Below are 21,000 nucleotides of genomic sequence, written 5' to 3'. Positions count from 1 at the left end.
CAGTTCTAACAGTGTGAATCTACCACAGGAGAGACACTGCCACCTCTCTGGTTTTCTAACTGGCCTCAGCTTCTGATCCTGTTTGTTCACTCCTGCTAAAACTATAAGATACAGCTATGCTCTTATCACATCTGTAATACAGCACACGAAACCATTCATAAGCAGGCCGTTTGCCTACTGTTCCACATTCATTCATTCAATCATTCTTTCAAGAGATATTTACTACATATTCCCCACCACGTCCCCCTGTCCACACTATCCAGGCACATGGGACTACTCACTGTTCCCCTAACATGCCAGGCTTCTGTATGCCTCTTTGTTTGCTTATACTGTTCCCTGTGCTATGAATTCATTTCTCCCATTTTCCACCAGACTGACACATATTCATCTCAGTGTACATCTTTTCCTTTCCAAAATTTCCTGGAGAGCTATCATCCTCTGTGTCTTCCTAACATTTCATGCCTTGATCATAGTATGTAGCACATTGTTTTGAAATGACATGTGTCGGGGGATCCCTGGGTGGCTCAGCAGTTTAGCACCTGCCTTCAGCCCAGGGCATCCCGGGATCGAGTCCCACAACAGGCTCCCTGCATGAGCGTGCTTCTCCCTCTGCCTGTGTCTCTGTCTCTCTCTCTCTGTGTGTAGCTCATGAATAAACAAAATCTTAAAAAAAATAAAATAAAATAAAGTGACATGTGTATATGTGTAACAAGGTAATAGCTTTTTTAAAAAGATTTATTTATTCATGAGAGATACAGAGAGAGGCAGAGGGAGAAGCAGGCTCCCTGTGGGGAGCCTGATGCAGGACTCGATCCCAGGTCCCCAGGATCACAACCTGAGCCAAAGGCAGATGCTCAATCACCTAGCCACCCAGGTGCCCCAACATGATAGTATCTTGATACACTCAGAGGTGTAATTTTTCCCTCTATAATTTCCTTCCTCTGTATACTTCTACCACTCGGAGGCTTTTTATATGTGCTACCCTCAGGATAAGGCAATTACTGCTAAAATCAACAGAGAAAGGAGGATTCATTACACAAATCTGAGCACCAAAATGGACATGTGAGATTCATAGCAAACTTATGAAGATGCAAGCTATGACAGGAAATGTTTTTTAGATTTCAAGAGCCTGAATATTTTAAGTACAAATATCAATATTTATACCATAAGCAAAAGATTCTGCAGCCAAGAGGTGAAGACCCAGCATACCCAGCTACTCTATTCCCACTCTCACCTAGACTAGAATAAAGTTGCCCACACCCCAGTTAAAAATAGGTGTCAGGCTTCTGCCACCTGCCTATTCTCAAGCCAAGTTTCAGGTGAGAGTGAGAACTTGTGCCCCACTTCCTCTCTTGGATCTGAAAAGCAGAGGCAATGTAGTTGTATTCTGAGCCAGTGGTAGCATTAAGGAGAAAATGTGCTGTGCCACAAAGAAGCAAAGGTTGTATGAGAGAACCTCTGAATTTTCCCCCAGAATGTCACGAAGACCAGAATCTGGAAGCTCCTGTGCCCCCAGGAAGCATAAGATATTAATGAAAGACAACTAGTAACCCTAAGGTCCCAGAGGTCAGAATGAGGAGAACACAAAGAGATTGCATGGCCCCAGTGACCCGGAGCTCTGTGGATGGCCAGTCCCAACACTGTGGTTCTTCCATATGCATTTCTTACTTGTCTCTATATCTCCAGTGGCTAGCTCAGTGGCCAATAAATGTTCACTTTGTAAAATAAGGTAGCCAGGAACATGGAGCAGTAAAGAGTTACCAGGGAAACTGAGTTCTGCTTACACCATTTTCCTTAATTCTCCATGTAGCCCCCAAGTACTATTAATAATAAAATCATTCTCCATCTCAGAAACAGAGTAGAATGGTAGTTGCCAGAAGCTGGGGGGTGGGGGTGGAGAAATGGGAAGATGTTGGTCGAAAGGTACAAACTTATTTGTAAGATGATTAAGTTCTGGGATTTAGTGTATATAGTGACTATAGTTATCAATACTGTATTGTATACTTGAAATTTGCTGAGAGTGGATCTTAAATGTTCTCACTATATACACACACACATCCACATAATACTACTACTATTAATAATAATAATAATATAATATTTATAATAATAATAAAACAATTCTAACAGTAGTCCTCTGATAAGGAATTGATGAGAAAATATGAAAAACAAAAGACAAGTTTAGAATTTCAAAATCTTGAGCAGTATGAGCTCTGTGAATACAAGCCAAGACAAGAAACAAACACTTGAAGAATTTTTCAATCATTAATACTTTATTATATTAGTACTTGATATATTAATTTTTCTCCTAAAATTTTATATAACAATATACCATAAATAGATGGACAGTTTCCTTACAAATATGAGTTATAGTTATCAGGCCAACCTCTTTACTTAGCAACTCTGAATAAACATGTGTACTAGATCCTTATCCCCATCCTTCCCACCCCACCCTGCACCGGCCCTCCCACATACCCATATTGTGGTTACATTTTCTACATTTTCATCCACACAGAATACAGAGCCCCATTTTCCCAACAGAATTCCCAGGAGATGGCCCCATATCACAGTGACTGCCGCGCTAAGCAGTAGTTATCACTGCCCACAAACAGAGAGGGCATGGGCGTCTTCATTCTGCTCCATTCATTTTCAAGGGGTTGGGACAATGGAACAGCTCAGGACTACGTGATGATTCAGAAGCTAACACTATATCTAATACAGAGCTTTGAGAATTCCAGGCAGGTCTTACCAAGAAGCCTATGAAGGGGAGAGAATTGGGACCACACTGGACTTGCTGCAGAGCGCTGGGTAAGGAGGGGCATTTCAGGGCTTCCTCAGCCAAGCTGACGTTCAGGCACGCACATAGCGGACGATGGGGGTGACACAGGTGCAGCCTACGGTCACCAGCACTTTCTCCAGGCGAAAGGAGCGAGAGCAGCCCTGGGGCTCCCTCCGCAGGACCAGGAACTCCTGCTGGATGGGAACCGAATTCATGGAGCTGTCTTCCTGCCCTTCAGCATTGATGCAGCCAGAGTGCCTGCACTGGGCCTCCGCAATCTCTGAGGGGAACCGGTGGGGGTCGCGGGTAATGCTGCAGGGAGAGCAGACAAAAGCAGATGGTGAGACAAGGGAGAGAAAGATGGACAGGGGTGCCCCACAGCACTGGGCACTCGCTTGCAGGGAGGCATTTCCAAGCAACCCAGGGCTGCAGCCAGATGGCCTGGATTCATGACTGCCCTCCAGCAGGTGCTTAACTGCCTAAGCCTGTTTCCTCCACTCTAGAATGGGGATTCTCACAGGTCTCTTTCATCTGACTATTGACAATATTCAGTGATGTAAATGCACACGAAAAACTACATGTTGGCATTCAATAAATGGCAGATCTTTCATTTTTCATTACACTGTTATAATTATTATTCATCCTTTGCGTAGATTTATGGACAATAAGAGTGGGTCTCCTAATATACAGCCTGCAAAGCCTGTTGCTTGGAAAGGAAAAACAAAGCCCCAGAGGTCCTGTGAATCCAGCACATTCTCTAGGTTTCTCCCTTCTTAGCCCTTTCTACCAAGAGTCAAGAAGGGAGCAAAGCCTCACCAGCCAACTTGCCACCATACACACTTCCTTCCTGGAGGAAGTCATGCAGGCAGCCCCAGAAGCACTTCTAATTATCCCTGGAATGTGTTTTTGTGCCTCTATTTGGAGCATATAGATGAGTGCTTGGTATTCTAAGATCTGACACATCAGATGATATCACCGGAGAGTACCCAAATATCTCATCCCCATCTCCCATCCCCTTTCCCAGACTGGCCTTTCTTGTCCACTCTTCCCTGCTCCCCATTCCTTGAAGACTGATTTCTAATCTGACTGGATCATTCCACACTGACTTTTCTGCTTCCCACATATCCCCATGCAAAGATCATTATGTGGGCTGCTTTAAAGAGCTCCTTCTCCCAACACAGAAAGTTTGTAAATTCCAACTTGGGAATTCACGAAGCAGGAAAAGGCATTTGAGTCAATGAGAAATTGGAAGCAAAATAGCAGGACCTCTGACCACATAGGAGGACCTCACCCAAAACAGCAGGAAAAAATTATGAGCTCCCAGGCAAAGTGAGATTCCTGTATTTAAGAGTTAATCTTGGGGCTTTTATTTTTTTCTACATTTTCTAAATTTTCTACTTTATGATTAGAATAAGTTAACATATTTTTTCAAAAGAATGTGAAGATCAGTCTCATTAACACTTACTTGTAGTCCCAGGGGGAGCTGGAGCGATTCTGGAAATCATTTGAGATGGAAATACCCCGGTTTTGCCTGAGGATGCGAATGTCAACCCTCACACTATTATCCTCCAGAGGAGGGCACAGAGCAGTTTCCCCTGCCTTTAGATGTTTCCGAGCTGCCACCTCACTCAAAAGGGTGAGCCCCAACACCAACAGTAGCAGGGACTTGGCCTGGAAAATGGAAACGGTTGAGTGGATTAGAGACCCTGGTGTTATTTCCTGGCAAGAGGCACCCCATTTCTAGTTGAACTCAGGATCCTCAGTCTTTTATGGGACCACGGCTCTCTTAGGTCCTCACCTGGAAATGGGAACAGTCATACTGGAAGGTACTAGAGTGCCTCTCTGAGTTGTAAATTCATTAGCCTGGTAACTGAGCCTCCAACAGTCTGAAAGCTCCTCAACAGTGGGATAGAAAGGTATCAGGATCTAGGACTGGGTTTAATCTTGACTTGGCCTCATCCCAGAACCTCTGGATTTCTCTTCTTTCCAACTGGATTATAATACTTGCTTTATAATAATATTCACAAGATGAAGTGTGACATTCTATGTAAATAACCAATAAATGTATCTAATAAAAATAAGAGATTAATGGTAGTTCTTGTTTTTATTCACAGCTTCATATTTCATGAATTTCCCACAAAATCCTTCCTCCCAGCCATCTGTCCACCTAGAATATACTGCCTCACCTCTACCTATCCAAATTCTACCCTTCCATCAAGGCCCCACTCAGAAGTGGTCTTCTCCAGGAACTGCCTCTAAAGTCATTCAATTAGGAATATGTTCATTTTCCTTGAATTATAAAGCACTTGCCATCTAGCATTGAAGGCCAGAGCATTCAAGTGCCATTTCTTTATTGTCTGGAAAGGTACTATTTGTGTTCAGGTCAGACAGACACCTACTGGATTGTAAGTTCCTGCAGGAGAATGTATCATAGAACAGATGTTCTACAAATACTTTCTGATGAATGGAAGAGTGGGTGAGTGAATGAACAATACAGTTAAACCCAAAGTATTAAGAAAAACACTGCACAAAACCAACTACAGCAAAGTTCCAATTATCCATGCTAATTGAAAGAAGCAGGGCCACTAATTATGTACAACCACAGAAAATATGGAAACTCTTTGTCTTTAGCTCTGGAACATATATTCTTTATATTTACATCAAAATATTGGTCTATCTGATGTTACAGTAATGCACAAAGAAAGTGCTCTGTGAAGACCTAAAAGAAGAGCTAAAAATCTCCCCAGTTTCCCTTTGTCAAAACCACATTCTACTCACCCCACCATCACTACCAACTCTTACTGGAGACGGATAAAGCCCATCACCCACTCTCAACGTAATGCAGAACAAGAGCTGAAAGTAAGTTGCTTTTATTCTCTGGGCTTAATGTTACTCAGGCTCATACTTTTTACAGGTTAAGGGAGGGGAGGGGAGGTAATTAGACATGTCTATTTAAAGGACCTCCTTTTTATATTTTGCAGACCCCCGTCTGGTGGAGCCACCCAGGCACCCTCCCAAACTGTGTTTTCAAGTTCCTCTAAATTAGATTCTTCCCAGGCTTTACCTGACTAATGCCAGGCAAGATTCTAGGCCCAGGAGAGTTAAATTTCCATCATACTAACATCCCTCTCTCCTCCATGAAGACTAAGACAAAATAATCAGCTGAGACACTGCAAATTTCCTTCCTCTGGGAGCTATCCAAAGTTCAGCTTTGAGTGATTTTACTTCCTTCATCCTGGGCACTCTTTGTCTACTTGTAGTCTTGGGGAATCATTAAAACTTTTGGGGCCCCACTTTCCTTGGCTAAAATACATATGTACATATCCTAAAAGGCTAGAAGTCCTCACTATGAGATAAGAGTTTAGGCTAATCTAACTCTATAATGATGGCCACGGGGAAGAGCATGTTCAGATCATGATCCTTAGGGGAGATCATGTTCAGCCACAGGGGAGATTACGTCTGTGACACCAGAGGTGAACAAGCTATCAACTACCTATGCAAAAGCCACCATATTAGGAGCTATGTTTTATACCCCATTATAACTTCTAGTTATTTTTTCTTTTTCTCCACTAGACAGGGGTCAAAATTAAAGTTAGTTCTGTTTTTAAGAAATAATCCCAAAAAAGATGCCAATCAAGCCTAATTCCTTAGAAATCTGCTCTCTTAAAATCCTAGGGATGACTGCTACTAAACAGGAACGATTTTTACTCACCAAAGCTGTGTTGCGCAGGATGGCCATTGTCATTTTGCTCTGGTTGTCTGCTTTGTTAGTAAATCCTTCCTGTGTGTGTGTGTCAGGCTGTATATGCTTGTGCTGTGTCAATTGGAGTATCTGATGGTTTTATAGCAATCACTGTCCTTATTTCGATTGACCTGCTTACTGTCTAAGTTGTGGTTACCCCAGAGTTACTGACGAATGTAGTTGGTTTTTTTTTCTATTCCACTTCCTGAAGGGGAATCAGAGAGGGACCAAAGGAAGATTTGGTCCTTTTCTTCCACCCCCACTGCCCTCATATTACAGCAAAATTCTTAACTAATTTACTACAGAGATTAACCAAATTACAAATTGCTGTAATGATCTTTCACATTCTTCCACAAATGGCTAATGACTCTCATCACATACCGTATGTTCTACTTTCCAGTCATGCAATATGAACCATGACTTAAGTGGGAGATATGTCATCCTTAGAGGGTCCTTAGTATTAAATGAGAGGACTATATTTGGCTCCATTTTATGAATGGGAAAACAAATCCAAAGAAATTCATGACATCAGTAAGAGATTCAGAATTATATCCGCAGGTAGTTTCATAGGCTCCTTGAACAAATTCTATTTTAACCCATGCTTAAAATCCTGCTGATGCTTAATAAATAATCATTTTCATAAAACATATAAATGACCATTATCTTGGCCCTCTCTGATTGAAGATTTTTTTAACAAAAATGAATTAGCACATGGAACGTTTAAATGCTCTAACATAATTTTAAATGACCTACAGAAAGTTAATTTTTCTCAGTTCTGTTTAAGTCAACAAACATTTATTATGCACATACTCTATGTCTCGTATATGTATTCTAGGGATACGTAGATATTTCTGAAATAACAGTAATTTACCTTTTTTTTTTTATCCCCAGTAAGATCAGGGAAGATTGCACATGCTCTTTTTAAAAGGCAGGGTACATTCTAGCAGGGCAAGTCATTTTCCTCTATTACAACATGTTTGAACAACTTTCCTCCATTTTCTTTAAATGAAGGCAATGAAAAGGCAGTAGTTCTTGGGTTCACTGGAAGCCCCTCTAATACTGATAGAAATTCTTCTATCCATATTTCATCCTTTAATCCATATTTCTCCTTCCCATACCTGTAGATTCTTCTCTGCACCTCTCCTCTGGATCAATGAGAAGTTTAACTCCCAAAGAATGTTTCCTTGAATTATCCCCTCAGGTATCTTTCCCTTCCTTGTTACTTCGGGTGCTCATATTTAGTCTCTCTCCTACTTGTGTATATATTTTAGAATGGTTTTCTGAGGTCTTCATGGACTTAGGGTAACTTCAGTTTCTCCTTCTCAATGATCTCTACCAGCCTTCTTCTCTAAATATACATCCCCAAGTCTAAGACCTAAATTAAAACAGTGCATTTTCTATGCATATATAGATTCAAGATGAGTCCCCTAGACAGGCCCTTCCAGCAGATTGAAGTCCCTAAGCCCACTTATAGAGAATTTCCAAGGCCCTTCCATATACTCAGAGAAGCTAGAAATCAAGAGCCATGTTTTCAAAATAGCTAATTATCAGTCATGCTACCACAGCAATATATGCAATAGACCCTTAAGAGCATATTAAATTGAGTGTATTGAGTGACTCGCTTTCTTTGGTGGTCTCTGTATACAGAGCTGTATCTCAATACATAGAAGACTACATTAGCTCTCTTGAAAGAAGGAACAAGTAAGTCACTTTGAATTAAAAATGTCTAATTTGGGGCACCTGGGTGGCTCAGTCAGCTGAGCATCTGACTCTTGATTTCAGTTCAGGTCATGATCTCAGGGTCCAGAGATTGAGCCCCAAGACAGGCTCTGGGCTCAGTAGGGAGTCTGCTTGAAATTCTAGCTCCCTCTACCCCTTTTCCTTCTCTCTCTCTCTCTCTCTCTCACTCTCTAAGTAAATAAATTAATTAAATCTTTTAAAAGTCCCTGATTCAACACAAGAGGATTTGCTGCATTGCAGAGAATTAAATGGCCCTTTATGTAAGAAGGAAACTGACCTTTTATACCCAAGAAGTCGCAAAGTTTTCCCTCATTAAGGTAAAAACAAGTAACTCATCAAGATGTCAAACTAGTAACCATCTATCCCCAAGTTCAAATTTAATCAACAGATCCAGAACATTATCTCATCTAACATTTACTAATTACTTCTTACACTGTAAATTATGTGCTAATACTAGGGACACAATAATGAATATATGATTAACACACAGCTGGTTATGGTGGAACCCCTTCACTGACTATCCCTGTACCACCCATGACCAAAGCTGTTACCACCTTTAGAGTTTCAATGATACAAGTGGAACTGTTATTTAACTCACTGACCACCAGGACACTCTACACACAAGTCCAAGAACCCACAGAAGGAGACAGCAAAAGATGTCGTAGTTCCAAAAATGAGTTATAGACTCACGTGTGGTAAAATATTATAGCTGGTCAAACATCCAAACTAGCAAGGCTTTTTATGCCCTACCATGTGACAGAAGCCATGCTACATGTTTGTTGGGGCTACTGTTAGAGGAAATAGACTGTACTATTATAATCTCTACCTTATTGAGTTTAAAATCTAGTCACCAGGGGCATCCCTGGGTGGTGCAGTGGTTTGGCGCCTGCCTTTGGCCCAGGGAGCGATCCTGGAGACCCGGGATTGAGTCCCACATCGGGCTCCTGGTGCATGGAGCCTGCTTCTCCCTCTGCCTATGTCTCTGCCTCTCTCTCTGTGACTATCATAAATAAATAAAAATTTAAAAAAAAATTTTTTTTAATCTAGTTGCGGGGACGCTTGTGTGGTTCAGTGGTTGAGCAACTGCCTTCGGCTCAGGGTATGATCCTGGGGTCCTGGGATTGAGTCCCGCATCAGGTTCCCCACGCGGAGCCTGATTCCCCCTCTGCCTATGTCTCTGCCTCTGTGTGTGTGTGTGTGTCTCATGAATAAATAAATAAAATCCTGAAAAAAATCTAGTTAGGGAAAGAAAGTAAATATACATATATTAATCAATACTATAATAACATGAGATTGTTGGGGATATTGATAGTTAAATGTACACATTTAGTTTACATTGGAGAGATTTTATCCTCAAAAAAGTTGGCTCTGATCAAGATATGTTGTCAGGAGTACCACAACAGAAAGCTAAAAGAGTGGCATGATCACTAATGGTCCGGCACCAGGATGCGATGACAGGGCATAGGTCATTGCATAACATTACATGACTTATGTTATGGAATGGCAAAACATTTAGTAAAATTATTACCTGCAGTTACCTGGAGGTACAATAAGAGCTCTAGAAGAAGATATTGGAAATCAGAATGTCAGTTGTGTATGTTAGATACTATTGTCTGCATTTGACAAGGTAATACAAGAAAGAGTTGGCAAGTGTACAAAAGGCAAGAGAATGAAGAGAGTCCAGAATTCAAGCCTTAAAAAAAAAAAAAAAGCCCAACTACATCTATCCCCCAAAAACAAAAGATGAGATTGCAACAGGCTTTAAGAGAGTAATGCCCAGTAACACCTTTCAACCAAATAAACTTCCTACAGGCAAAAATCAAAATGAAGCATCTAATAACTCCTTTCAATTGGGTAATGTCAGTTCTTTTTGTGGAGTATTTAAGGGTATAGTTCTAGTAATCCACTGCTAAATCAAAGAGGGAGAGAGATTTCCAGGAATGAAAAAGCAAAGAAATGGCGATGTCCTGGAAATTCTACCACAAAAAGAACTGACTTACATAAAGTTTACTAAGTTTTCGAGAGAGTTCTGAAAGTTAGTCACAAACCAACTCTCAGTCCTGTAAGCATCTAGGAGCAGGAAGTATGGCCCCAAGGAAGGCTTATTCACCATACTATTTCAGCTGTGGCCAGATATTATTGGGGGAGAAATACTTTCGAGAGGTAGAGCCGGGGACTATATGAATACTTGGGAGGTAAGCCCCTCTCAAAAAACAAAATCAGGGTCTAATCAGAGAACATCCCACATGCGCTGGCTATGGGATCCCCACAAGCAGGTCTTCAAAGTTACTACAAAACTATTTTTTTAAGATTTTATTTTTATTTATTTATTCATAAGAGACACACAGAGAGAGGCAGAAACATAGGCAGAGGGAGAAGCAGGCTCCCTCCAGGGAGCTCAATGCAGGACTCGATTCCAGGACGCCAGGATCATGACCTGAGCCAAAGGCAGATGTTCATCCACTGAGCCACCCAGGCACCCCCAGACCAAAACTATTACGTACCTCCCATTCTTTCTCTTTCCAAATCGAAGTATTTTATCCCAGTCTCAACTGACTGATAGGAATATTAAATAATTTTACAGACTTTTCTGCTTATTTTCATTTTTTATCAGCGCTCTGACTCCTTATCAAAATAGTCAGTTAAACAATATTATAATACACTAAATCTAAAGAATATTGTAAGGAATCAAATACAAAAAATAAACTGAGACCATCATTCAATAACTTATTCACTAAACACAGGCTATTAGTCTTATAATTTACTTTAACCCCAGTCTTATCTCCAAATGATGTTAAAACACTTCTTTCTAATTTCCCTGAAGCACTTATTTATATGACAGTCAGACCTTACTGAATATAGGTTAAAAACACTGGGTCAGAATGGCCTTCAAGTATGATTTTTAATGCCAAACCTCAAATTTCTTGTAGCTCTTCTCCTCATCATAAAAATTCTTCCTCTGCTTAGGCTATTCAAACTAATCAGATAACATGGTTTATCTGTCTTTTTAACCTCTAGATCATTCAGAAAGTCCATGCCCCATTCCCTTTTATAACCTTACTTCTCTGTTCCCTATTGAAGAAAACCATGTGGTAATATGACCGCATCTGTTACAGATGTAAAGCTACAGACTCTACAAACTCCACATAATCCTCTCCCTTTTGAATGCAAAGGGTTATTTCTGGCTCCAGGATTTTTTGTGCCTGTTAATTGAGTTTTACCTATTTTGTTTGAAGTCAAATTCAGACTCATTATGTGCTTTCTAGAATCTCCAGAAAATCACACTTCATAGCAACCAACTCCCCTCTTTTAAGTTGAACAAATTTTTACTGTGAAAGACTTTCAAGAACAAAACAACTTTACTTTTGACTTAACCACCAGAAAGGGCTAATAATAATGATCATTTGTCAGATGAAAATACAGCACCAGGGTTCTCATACACTAATGTTTGTGGGCATACAAATTATGTGGGGCTTAGGACAACGGGATGAAAAAAAAAAACAAAACACGGAAAACTGGGATGCCTGAGTGGCTCAGTGGTTGAGCCTCTGCCTTAGACTCAGGGCGTGATCCTGGAGTCCTGGGATCGAGTCCCACGTCAGGGTCCCTGCGTGGAGCCTGCTTCTCTCTCTGCCTGTGTCCCTGCCTCTCTCTCTGTGTGTCTCTCATGAATAAAAAAATAAAATTTAAAAAAAAAAAAAAACATGGAAAAGCCCTCTTTTCCTTTTTCTCTGTGCGTGTCTCTCTCTCTGTTTTCCTTTTTTTTTTTTTTAAGATTTTATTAAATCTTAATTTTATTAAGATTTTTTAAAGATTTTTAAGAGAGAAAGGCAGAGACATAGGCAGAGGGAGAAGCAGGCTCCCTGTGGGGAGCCTGATGTGGGACTAGATCCCAGGACCCCTCAGCTGAAGGCAGATGCTCAACCATTAGAAACTGAAATAGAAATAACCCGGGATCGAATCCCACGTCGGGCTCCCGATGCATGGAGCCCGCTTCTCCCTCTGCCTATGTCTCTGCCTCTCTCTCCCTGTGTGTGTGTGTGTGTGTGTGTGTGTGTGTGTGTGTGTGTGTGACTATCATAAATAAATATTTAAAAAAAAAGAAATTGTTTTCCAAGAGAACTTAATAACTTTAAAAATACCCCTGTTCTAACATTTGTTGAAAATATCAAGACACAATTCATATAATGCATGACCTTACCTTGTATGTATAGATACATACATACTATATATGTATACGTGTATATACAGAAGTGTAAAGGTACATAGAAAAGTGCCTAAAAATATATGCAAAAAAATGTAAAATCTCGGTCCCCCACCTCAAACCCATTAAGTCAGACTTTGTATTTTTCACAAGAATCACATCACATGAAAGTCTGGGACACACTGCTTTACGACAGAACATTTAAGAAATGCGAGACTTGCCGTAAAATCATAGTGGGGTCACTAGATGCATTACGTTCACTGAAACAAAAATAGTCAAGTGCCCTGGAAAAGTGAATGGGATAGGAAAACCTGAGCCTTAAATCTCAAAGCTGTACACTCTCATGGCTAAGAACCATAACGTTCCTTGGTGAGGGTAGGATGAAGGCAATACAGGACAGTGAGATTGTACCATGTCATAATTCAGTAACAGCTGCTTTGGGGTGGCCTAACCAAGCTACCCACAGGCTAGCTGTAAGCAACTCAGGTTTCGTGCAGACTTTCACTTACTCAGCAGCCAAGCTGATTTCCTGCATCGAGGTGGATGGAATTAGTCAACATAAGACCCGGGTGCCGATGCCTGGGGAAAGCCCGAGTGAGTGTCTATCAAATGCTGTCGAATTTTCCTGGCTTCCTCTCACTAAAATTTCTCCTCAGCTTCTTTCCACCAGGGTCATACAGGAACCAGGGATCAGTGACTTTTGCTCCTGGACTTCCCCATTGTTGTCACACTGACAACCAGCAGTATTCTGGAGTAGAGAATTGGGATGGCAAGTCTAGCGCCAGAAAGATGACCTTGCCCTCCTTTCTTGCATCTAGTTTAAATTTCCAATTCCTTAGACATTGGCTTAAGTCTAATGCATGGACCCAGCCCAGTTCATTAAATAAAGTCACCTTCCCAAACTTGCCACATGAGGGGAAACTCGATTTTCAGCTTCTGCTCCACAGAATGTTTTGTTTCTGAGCCCTTGCTTTCTCTGGGCCAGTTCCTTTTCCCTGGACTGAACTTTCAGTTCTTTCTGCTTAGCATTTAGGTTCTCCGCAAATTCTTAGCCTCTTCCTCAAAATCCATCACCTCTGACTGGTAACCCACTGGTATCTTTTCTTTTTGTGATCTCTCAACTTACTCTCATGGCATTTCACTTTGCATTTACTTAGAGACAACTTTCCTACTGTCCCTTTGAACAGCTATTTGTAGGTGCTTTGGCTTTTTAAGTTTTCAAGTGTTTATTGGGTCTTATGCATTTTCTGGATCTTAAACTCTTTAAAGGAGACAACTGTGACTTCTGCTTTATGTTCCACTCCCACATCCCTAGCAAAATATCCTACTCATAGCTAGTACTCTGAGTGCTTATTCACTGGATTTAATTTGATGTTGACACTAGTTTATTATTTCTTTCCAGTTTCTTGCTAATGAAGGGGATCAGAGTATGCCACTATAAAATGCAGGAAAAATTCTCTGCCCTCCCCCTGTCTAAAAGCAGGGTATAAATTTTTCCCTTTGTAAAGCTGTCTCCCTCTCTCATATTAGGGAGAGAGGATAACTCTTAATCATGGGAGGCAACTTTTATCAATAGTGAAGGTAGCAACTTGAGTCTGCATAACAAAACCTACTAATTATCCTCATATTTTATTAGTTTCCCTCATATACCTATCTTCCCAAAATTTACTTCCCCTAGAAATCCAACCCTTGGTCTAGTTACTTCTCCATAGTTTGTCACTCTTCGTTAAAATAGAATGAGTCCCCAGGTCTGACCACTTCTTTGGTCTTTCGTATCTCTTCTATGAAGGCCTCCATATGCATAAATAACAAACCCCTTCTACTATTAATCTGTCTTTTGGGGACGCCTGGGTGGCTCAGCGGTTGAGCATCTGCCTTTGGCTCAGGGCATGATCCTGGGGTCCCAGGATTGAGTCCTACATCAGCTTCCTGCATGGAGCCTACTTCTCCCTCTGCCTGTGTCTCTGCCTCTCTGTGTGTGTGTCTCTCATGAATAAATAAAATCTCTAAAAAAAAATCTGTCTTTTGTCAGTTTAAATTACAGGACCCGGGACAAGAACCTAAGAGGGTGCAGAAGAAAGTTTTTCCTCCTCTATATTACTTTCAATTCCTAATAGATCAGATGGGCTGCCCAATAAATTATTAAAGAGGGTTATTTTGAACAAGAGAAAACTTACAGGCACATAATATTGTTTTCAAGTATTTGGAAGTTTTATAAAATGGAGAGAGATTAGACTGTCACCAGAAGGTCATACCAAGATGTTGGTGAATATCAGGTAGAGACATTCCAGAGGGCAATTGTATATCAGGGGGCTCTTTACCCTGGATCTCCTTCAAGGTCTCTTCAATTTTGGGATCCTATGAAAACTAGGTAGAAAGGTAGAAAAGAAAAAGAAAGGAAAGAAGGAAAGAAGGAAAGAAAGAAAGAAAGAAAGAGAAAGAAGAAAGAAAGAAAGAAAGAAAGAAAGAAAGAAAGAAAGAAGAAAGAAGAAGAAAGAAAGAAGAAAGAAGAAAGAAAGAAAGAAAGAAAGAAAGAAAGAAAGAAAGAAAGAAAGAAAGAAAGAAAGAAAAGATAGATATTTTAATTAAACATACCCACAATCTCAGCCTTTGGAGTAGGGGTATTTATGAATGTGTATGTGGGTGAATACAGTAATGTATCTTCTACCCTTTTCCTCAGTTTTTTCCTCTTTCTATGGAAAACAATCACATGACTCCAAAATGCTAAAACTCCTAAGTATGTTTCCCACAAAGATCCAAGTTAAGAAGAGAATAACTTGGGGGTGGGGGAAAGACCAGAGAAAGAGCACCGTAACAACTACACTTCTGGAAAATGTCTTACTTTCACTCAGTGACTGGCTGACTCAGAATTATCTCAGGGCTCCCCTCATTTTGGAAGAAACACTGTAGAATGGCAGGATGAAATGGGTTTCCTGCAAGGGACAGTTCAGAGAAAGAGGCAGAGACAAAGGCAGAGGGAGAAGCAGGCTCTCTGCAGGTAAACAGATGTGGGATTCTATCCCAGGACCCCGGGATCACGCCCTGAGCCAAAGGCAGACACTCAACCACTAAGCCACCCAGGTGCCCCCATTACCCAGGTTTTATGCTAGCAAATAACCCAGAGAACAAAACTGCTGACTTTCTTATTGCATGACACCTGTCACATCTGCAAATGTGTGTGTCCAGAGCACCCCTTCACCTAACAGCCAACTTACAGTAGCCATTAAGGCAGGGAAGCATCTCTACCTCTGCTGTTGGCCTGCATCACAGATTTCCAGAGCTGTGCAGGTCTTTAGAGGTAATCAAGTCCAACCCTCTCAGCTGATGATGGAGGTTGGATGGCTTCCCTCCAGACCCCCTCTGCTGGAGGAGCCCAGCCTGGACTAAGGCCTCCTGATTCCCTCCACTATCTATCTTCAAATAAAGGGGCCCCTCTCTCCAACTCTTCTAGAGCCATTTTTCTCTTTAACAAAGTGCTGTCAAGGAAGGAAAATGATTATAATATTGATAGCCTTAACATTGTAGGTAAAGCCATGCAGCTCACAAAGCCTCTTCATATATTTGATTTTATTTGATTCTCACAGTTGCATGAGGAAAAGATTATAAATCTCTCCATTTCACAAGTTTAAGACATTGAGACCTAAAAGTGCATGACAACTGTCCAAAGCCATGCAGCTATCAAATAACAGAGTTTGAAATACAAACCAGGGCTTCTGACCCCAAGCCCAGAGAAGCAGTGCAGAGGCAGGCTGGAGAAAAATTTAAAACAAAGATGCCCAAGGCACAGTGGAGAAGAGAGCAGTTGTCAGAGGATAAGACTTGAAGAGTGAGCAGCATCTTCTAAGTGATATCTGGACTGGAAGCAGGACACCTGAGTGACTCTGCTAGTTCTCTGAAGAGGAGAAGAAATAAAATCAGTCTTTGATTTTTTTTTTTATTCTGCCCTTTTTATTTTTAGCCTTTGTACATTGTCTTACACACATTTATCTGGATGTAAACAAGATAAATGGAAACAAGGGAAGGCCAGATGGTTTTGGTGTCAGCTCTTAAGATGCCTTGCTCTACCAACTTTTCATCTCTAGTTCTCAAAGATTAGATGGTAGTGGGAAGTTGCCTTCTTTGCACTTACTGCTTGTAATGATAGGGAGAATTTTTTAAACTATTCTATTAAGTCTGAATTGCAAATACTACTAAAGATATTATATGGTAAGTACATAGTATGAGAGCTTAAAAAGGTAATTTCAAATCCTAACCAGAGTAAATTTGGCAATTTAAGAAGGGTGTGAAAAACAAACAAACAAACAAATAAATAAATAAAAAGGGTGTGGGTGGGCGTGAGCAAGATATCCAATGTCAGCAAGGATGTTGGATATGTGTGGGCGTATAAATTGATAACTTAATGAAATATATCAAAAAACTTTAAATATGTTCATATTATCCAGCTTCTAGGAAATCATCCAAAGGAAATAAGTAGGTACATAAAAATTTGGCAACAGGGCTATTCACTACAGTATGATTTATAATCCTGGGATCCCTGGGTGGCGCAGCGGTTTGGCGCCTGCCTTTGGCCCAGGGCGCGATCCTGGGGACCAGGGATCGAATCCCATGTCGGGCTCCCGGTGCATGGAGCCTGCTTCTCCCTCTGCCTGTGTCTCTGCCTGTCTCTCTCTCTCTCTCTCTCTCTCTCTCTCTCTGTGTGTGTGTGTGTGTGTGTGTGACTATCATAAATTAAAAAAATAAAATTAAATTAAAAAAATATATATATATAATCCTGAAAAATTAATTAACAAGTGCCCAACTGCATAGGCATATATATAGACTTATCTGGTCCGGGAGGAACCCAAAATATATTTTCTCTGGGTAGATTACAAGTGCTCCTATTTACTTCTTACAGTTGTTTTCTAGGATTTCTCTAATGACAAGATTGTTTTCATAATGAGAAAAAAATGATACTTTAGTTGTTTTAGTTAAAAAAATTTTTAAACAGGTTCCAGAACAGTAATATCCTGGCAACTGTAGGGCTCACCACAGAGCAAACTTTGTGAGATGGTAGGAAATAGCAAATACCAATCATTACCAAATAGACTTCCAAGGGCAAATTGCTGAGAGTATCACCAATAATGGAAAGTCTTCAATTTCAACTCCGCACACTGGCACCTGGGCTGTCACACCAGCTCCACTAACAGATGTCACTGTGGCTACCTCCAGCTCCCTAGAGCCGTTTTCAGCCCTTTGAAGGCAGCAAAACAATAGCATGGTTAGAATACAGTAGTTAAGGGGATCCCTGGGTGGCTCAGCAGTTTAGTGCTGCCTTTGGTCCAGAGTGTGACCCTGGAGTCCTGGGATTGAGTCCTGCATCAGGCTTCCTGCATGGAGCCTGCTTCTCCCTCTGCCTGTGTCTCTGCCTGTGTCTCTCATGAATAAATAAATAAAATTTTTACAAAAAAAGAAAAAGAATAAGAATCAAGACGGCCTTGAATTTGAATCTGGAATCTGCTGGCTACTAGCTAAGGGGGCCTGGGCTAATTCTCTGACCTAAGGCCACTCCCTCTTTGGAAAAATTGGGAGAGTAAAACTCATTTTAGAGGATGGTAAGGAAAATTCAATGAGATGATTTACATGGTACTTAGTACATATAGTAAACTCTTAACAAATGACCACTATTAGTAGGGCCACCCCTCCTCAACTGCCACAATCACTAAGTGCATGGAATTGCTGTCTCTGGGAGTTAGTTTGCTTGGGAGGTTGGAACCTGTACACAGCATCCCTATGTTAAATCTAATTTGTTAAGTTTTTTATTATCCACTAGAGTTAAATGTGACATGTATTTTCACTTCTTCTGCAGGATTTTCAGAACTCTGACTTTAAAATCAAAGTTTCAAAACATTCTTACTCCCTAAATCCCTACCACTATTCATTAATCTCAATCTCAAATGCCTACTCTGTAACTTGCTGGTACTGCTGGGTATATGGAAGAGTGTCACTTTCAAAACTGGTTTTAAAGTTCATCAAGAATAGAAGCACCTGGGTGGCTCAGTGGTTGAATGTCTGCTTTTGGCTCAGGTCATGATCCCAGGGTCCTGGGACTGAATCCTGCATCGGGCTCTCTGCAGGGAGCCTGCTTCTCCCTCTGCCTATGTCTCTGCCTCTCTCTGTGTCTCTCATGAATAAGTAAAATCTTTTTAAAAAAGAACATTTATCAAGAATAAATTATAATAGTTATAGTAAGATGGTAAAATAATTTTTTTTCTCTATTTTCCTAAACAGTCTATTATCTTTTATTAGTCACAGTAACATATTTAAAAAATAAATCTATACACATAGTTCAACTCCAACTTTAGGCTATATTTTTGCAGGTTTTATCCAGCTTTATTACAACTCATTCAGGACTCCATCCACTTAAATAGAATAGCAGCACACATATGTAAGATGGCATGAGCCGACCTTTCTATGTGAAGGTTAAATGTTGATACTTAAAGGTAGAAAGGCTTAAGTTTACTATCAAAAGTACCTGCTGGGAGAACTATTACCAGTATGGTAGATCTCAGCAGAGGCTAATATCCTCCTACAGGCTGTGAGAACATATTCAGGGTTTAATAGTAAAAATATTTAGGAAAAGAATTTAGAATCTTAATTCCCTCCCTTGAGGAAAAGACTGAAGAGAATGAGCCAGGATTATATGCTGGTTAATAATGGACTAGGCAGGAACCAGCATTCATTACTGAGGCACCAGATCTGAAAAAGAACGTGAACTACGTTTATATTTCATTAAATTAAAATGAAATTACACAAAAACTGATTTTATTCTAAAACTTTTCTAGGAATTAAATAAAACCCCTTCAGATAAATGGAAACATCCAGCGTTCTACCCACAAAACAGAGAAACCCAAAAATCACTACCCTCAAAAAGGATATTTAACAAGAGGATAGAAGACTCATTCTGACCTGCCTCCAAGTGGTGCCAGGGCCAAGAGCATGTCTTGTGGGTAGAACTGACACTGGGTGTTAAGAGTCATGCATTACCAGAAGAGACCTCTGATCACCTATTTCAACCACCTCCCTTCCCAGATAAAGAAACCAAGCATTTCCCTCTAAGGAAGTGGCTTGCCCAGCCTGGCTCACTAATTCAGCCACATGCTGTCAGAAGAGGGACTTGAAGGGAGTTCCCTTGCTTCCCAGAGGGGGCTCATTTCCTGTGTCTAGGCTTTCAGAAGAGATCTCCTGTGCAACTGTGCACAGCACTTCAACTCCCTACTTCCCGACTCTGAAGCTCAAGTGGTGATACCTGGCTCCTGGGGAGCGATGATGGGAGGGGAGGCAGACATCTCCCACAGAGCTCTTGACAGGACGGATTAGGGAGGTGGCCAGCACACAGGGGACTCAGACCTGCCTTATTCCACCAACCAAACCCACAGAATAAATCTGGCCTCAAAAAGTCTGGAATCAGGGCACCTGGGTGGCTAAGTGGTTGAGTGTCTGGCTTTGGCTCAGGTCATGATCCCGGAGTCCTGGGATCGAATCCTACATTGGGCTCCCTACAGGGAAGCCTGCTTCTCCCTCTACCTAGGTCTCTCATGAATAAATAAAATCTTAAAAAAAAAAAAAAAAAAAAAACTGTTCTGGCATCATTAGGACCACTGAGTATAGTATGAAAACTCAGGAAAAATGAGAAGGGCATAACCTATTGTTGGTGTCTGTGAGCCTTTCTCCTCCTTACCTTCCTACTCTGTTTTCCTAATGACTATACTTCACAGGGCTGTTGGGAGGGCTAAGGAAACACTGCCCACACCAGGCAGATGGATCCTCATCCTTGGGAGAAGGCTAATGAACCCAGTGCCATGAGCTAGAGGTAAGGGTCATCCCTGTGAGAAGTATCTGAGTCAGAGCCACATATGGAAGGGCAGGGAAAGGAACATAATTTAGGAACTCAACAAGAGGGTGATTGCTTTAAGTGGCTTTGACCAAAGGATATTTTCTGCAAACATACTAAAAGGAAACATTTTTAGTGAAAGTTGGAATTTACAGTAATAACAGAAGTATTATGGAGTATTTCCATGCTGGCAGGCACTTACCACTTGCTGTTATGTCTTACAAGCACCCTTCAAGGCATGAAGTACCTCCATTTTACAGATAAAATAACAAGCAGCTCAATACTTACCCTAGGTTATTTGGTATGTGGCAGAGGAGAGACCCCATTCCAGCAACTCTTACTAAATGGTCTTTTTTAAAAAAATAAATAAATAAATAAAAATAAATAAATAAATGGTCTTTTTTGACAACTATCTTTTCATATTGACACTTCACCTATCCAGGAGAGTTAAGGGATAAAGTAGCATAAAATTTTCCAAGATAGGACATATCTCTCTAAGGCCCACAAATTATTTTAACTATTTCAATAGCAAAATTAAATGCAAACGGACATCTCTTTTTGAGGGAAGCATGTAGATAATGAAGTGTGTATTTTTTTGTCCTGGTGAATCTGGGCCACCCTACATCTCAGTGCTGTGTGGCACAGCGACACCCTCAGGGGGAATG

At 40.8% G+C, this 21,000-nt stretch overlaps 1 protein-coding gene across 1 annotated transcript; it reads right to left on the bottom strand.

The window, feature by feature from the left end:
• Positions 1-2,827: 2,827 nt before the first annotated feature.
• Positions 2,828-6,518, bottom strand: IL17F (interleukin 17F). Its single transcript, XM_041747774.1, has 3 exons — positions 6,492-6,518; positions 4,245-4,450; positions 2,828-3,091 (listed from the first exon to the last, which is right to left on the bottom strand). Exons 1-3 carry the CDS (start codon positions 6,516-6,518, stop codon positions 2,851-2,853), a joined length of 474 nt encoding a protein of 157 aa, XP_041603708.1. The 3' UTR covers positions 2,828-2,850.
• Between the last annotated feature and the right edge of the window lie 14,482 nt (positions 6,519-21,000).

The sequence above is a fragment of the Vulpes lagopus genome, chromosome 1 (assembly GCF_018345385.1).
Source record: "Vulpes lagopus strain Blue_001 chromosome 1, ASM1834538v1, whole genome shotgun sequence".
Lineage (NCBI taxonomy): Eukaryota > Metazoa > Chordata > Mammalia > Carnivora > Canidae > Vulpes > Vulpes lagopus.
The sequence above is the reverse complement of the archived record's forward strand: the minus strand, read 5'-3'. Positions and strand labels throughout refer to the sequence as shown.

Coding starts and splice junctions, on each gene's coding strand:
- IL17F (XM_041747774.1), bottom strand. CDS start 6,518: ATGGCCATCCTGCGCAACACAGCTTTG. Junction 4,451..6,491: donor TCCTGCGCAACACAGCTTTG/GTGAGTAAAAAT, acceptor TCCATTTTCCAG/GCCAAGTCCCTGCTACTGTT. Junction 3,092..4,244: donor AGCTCCCCCTGGGACTACAA/GTAAGTGTTAAT, acceptor CTCTCCCTGCAG/CATTACCCGCGACCCCCACC.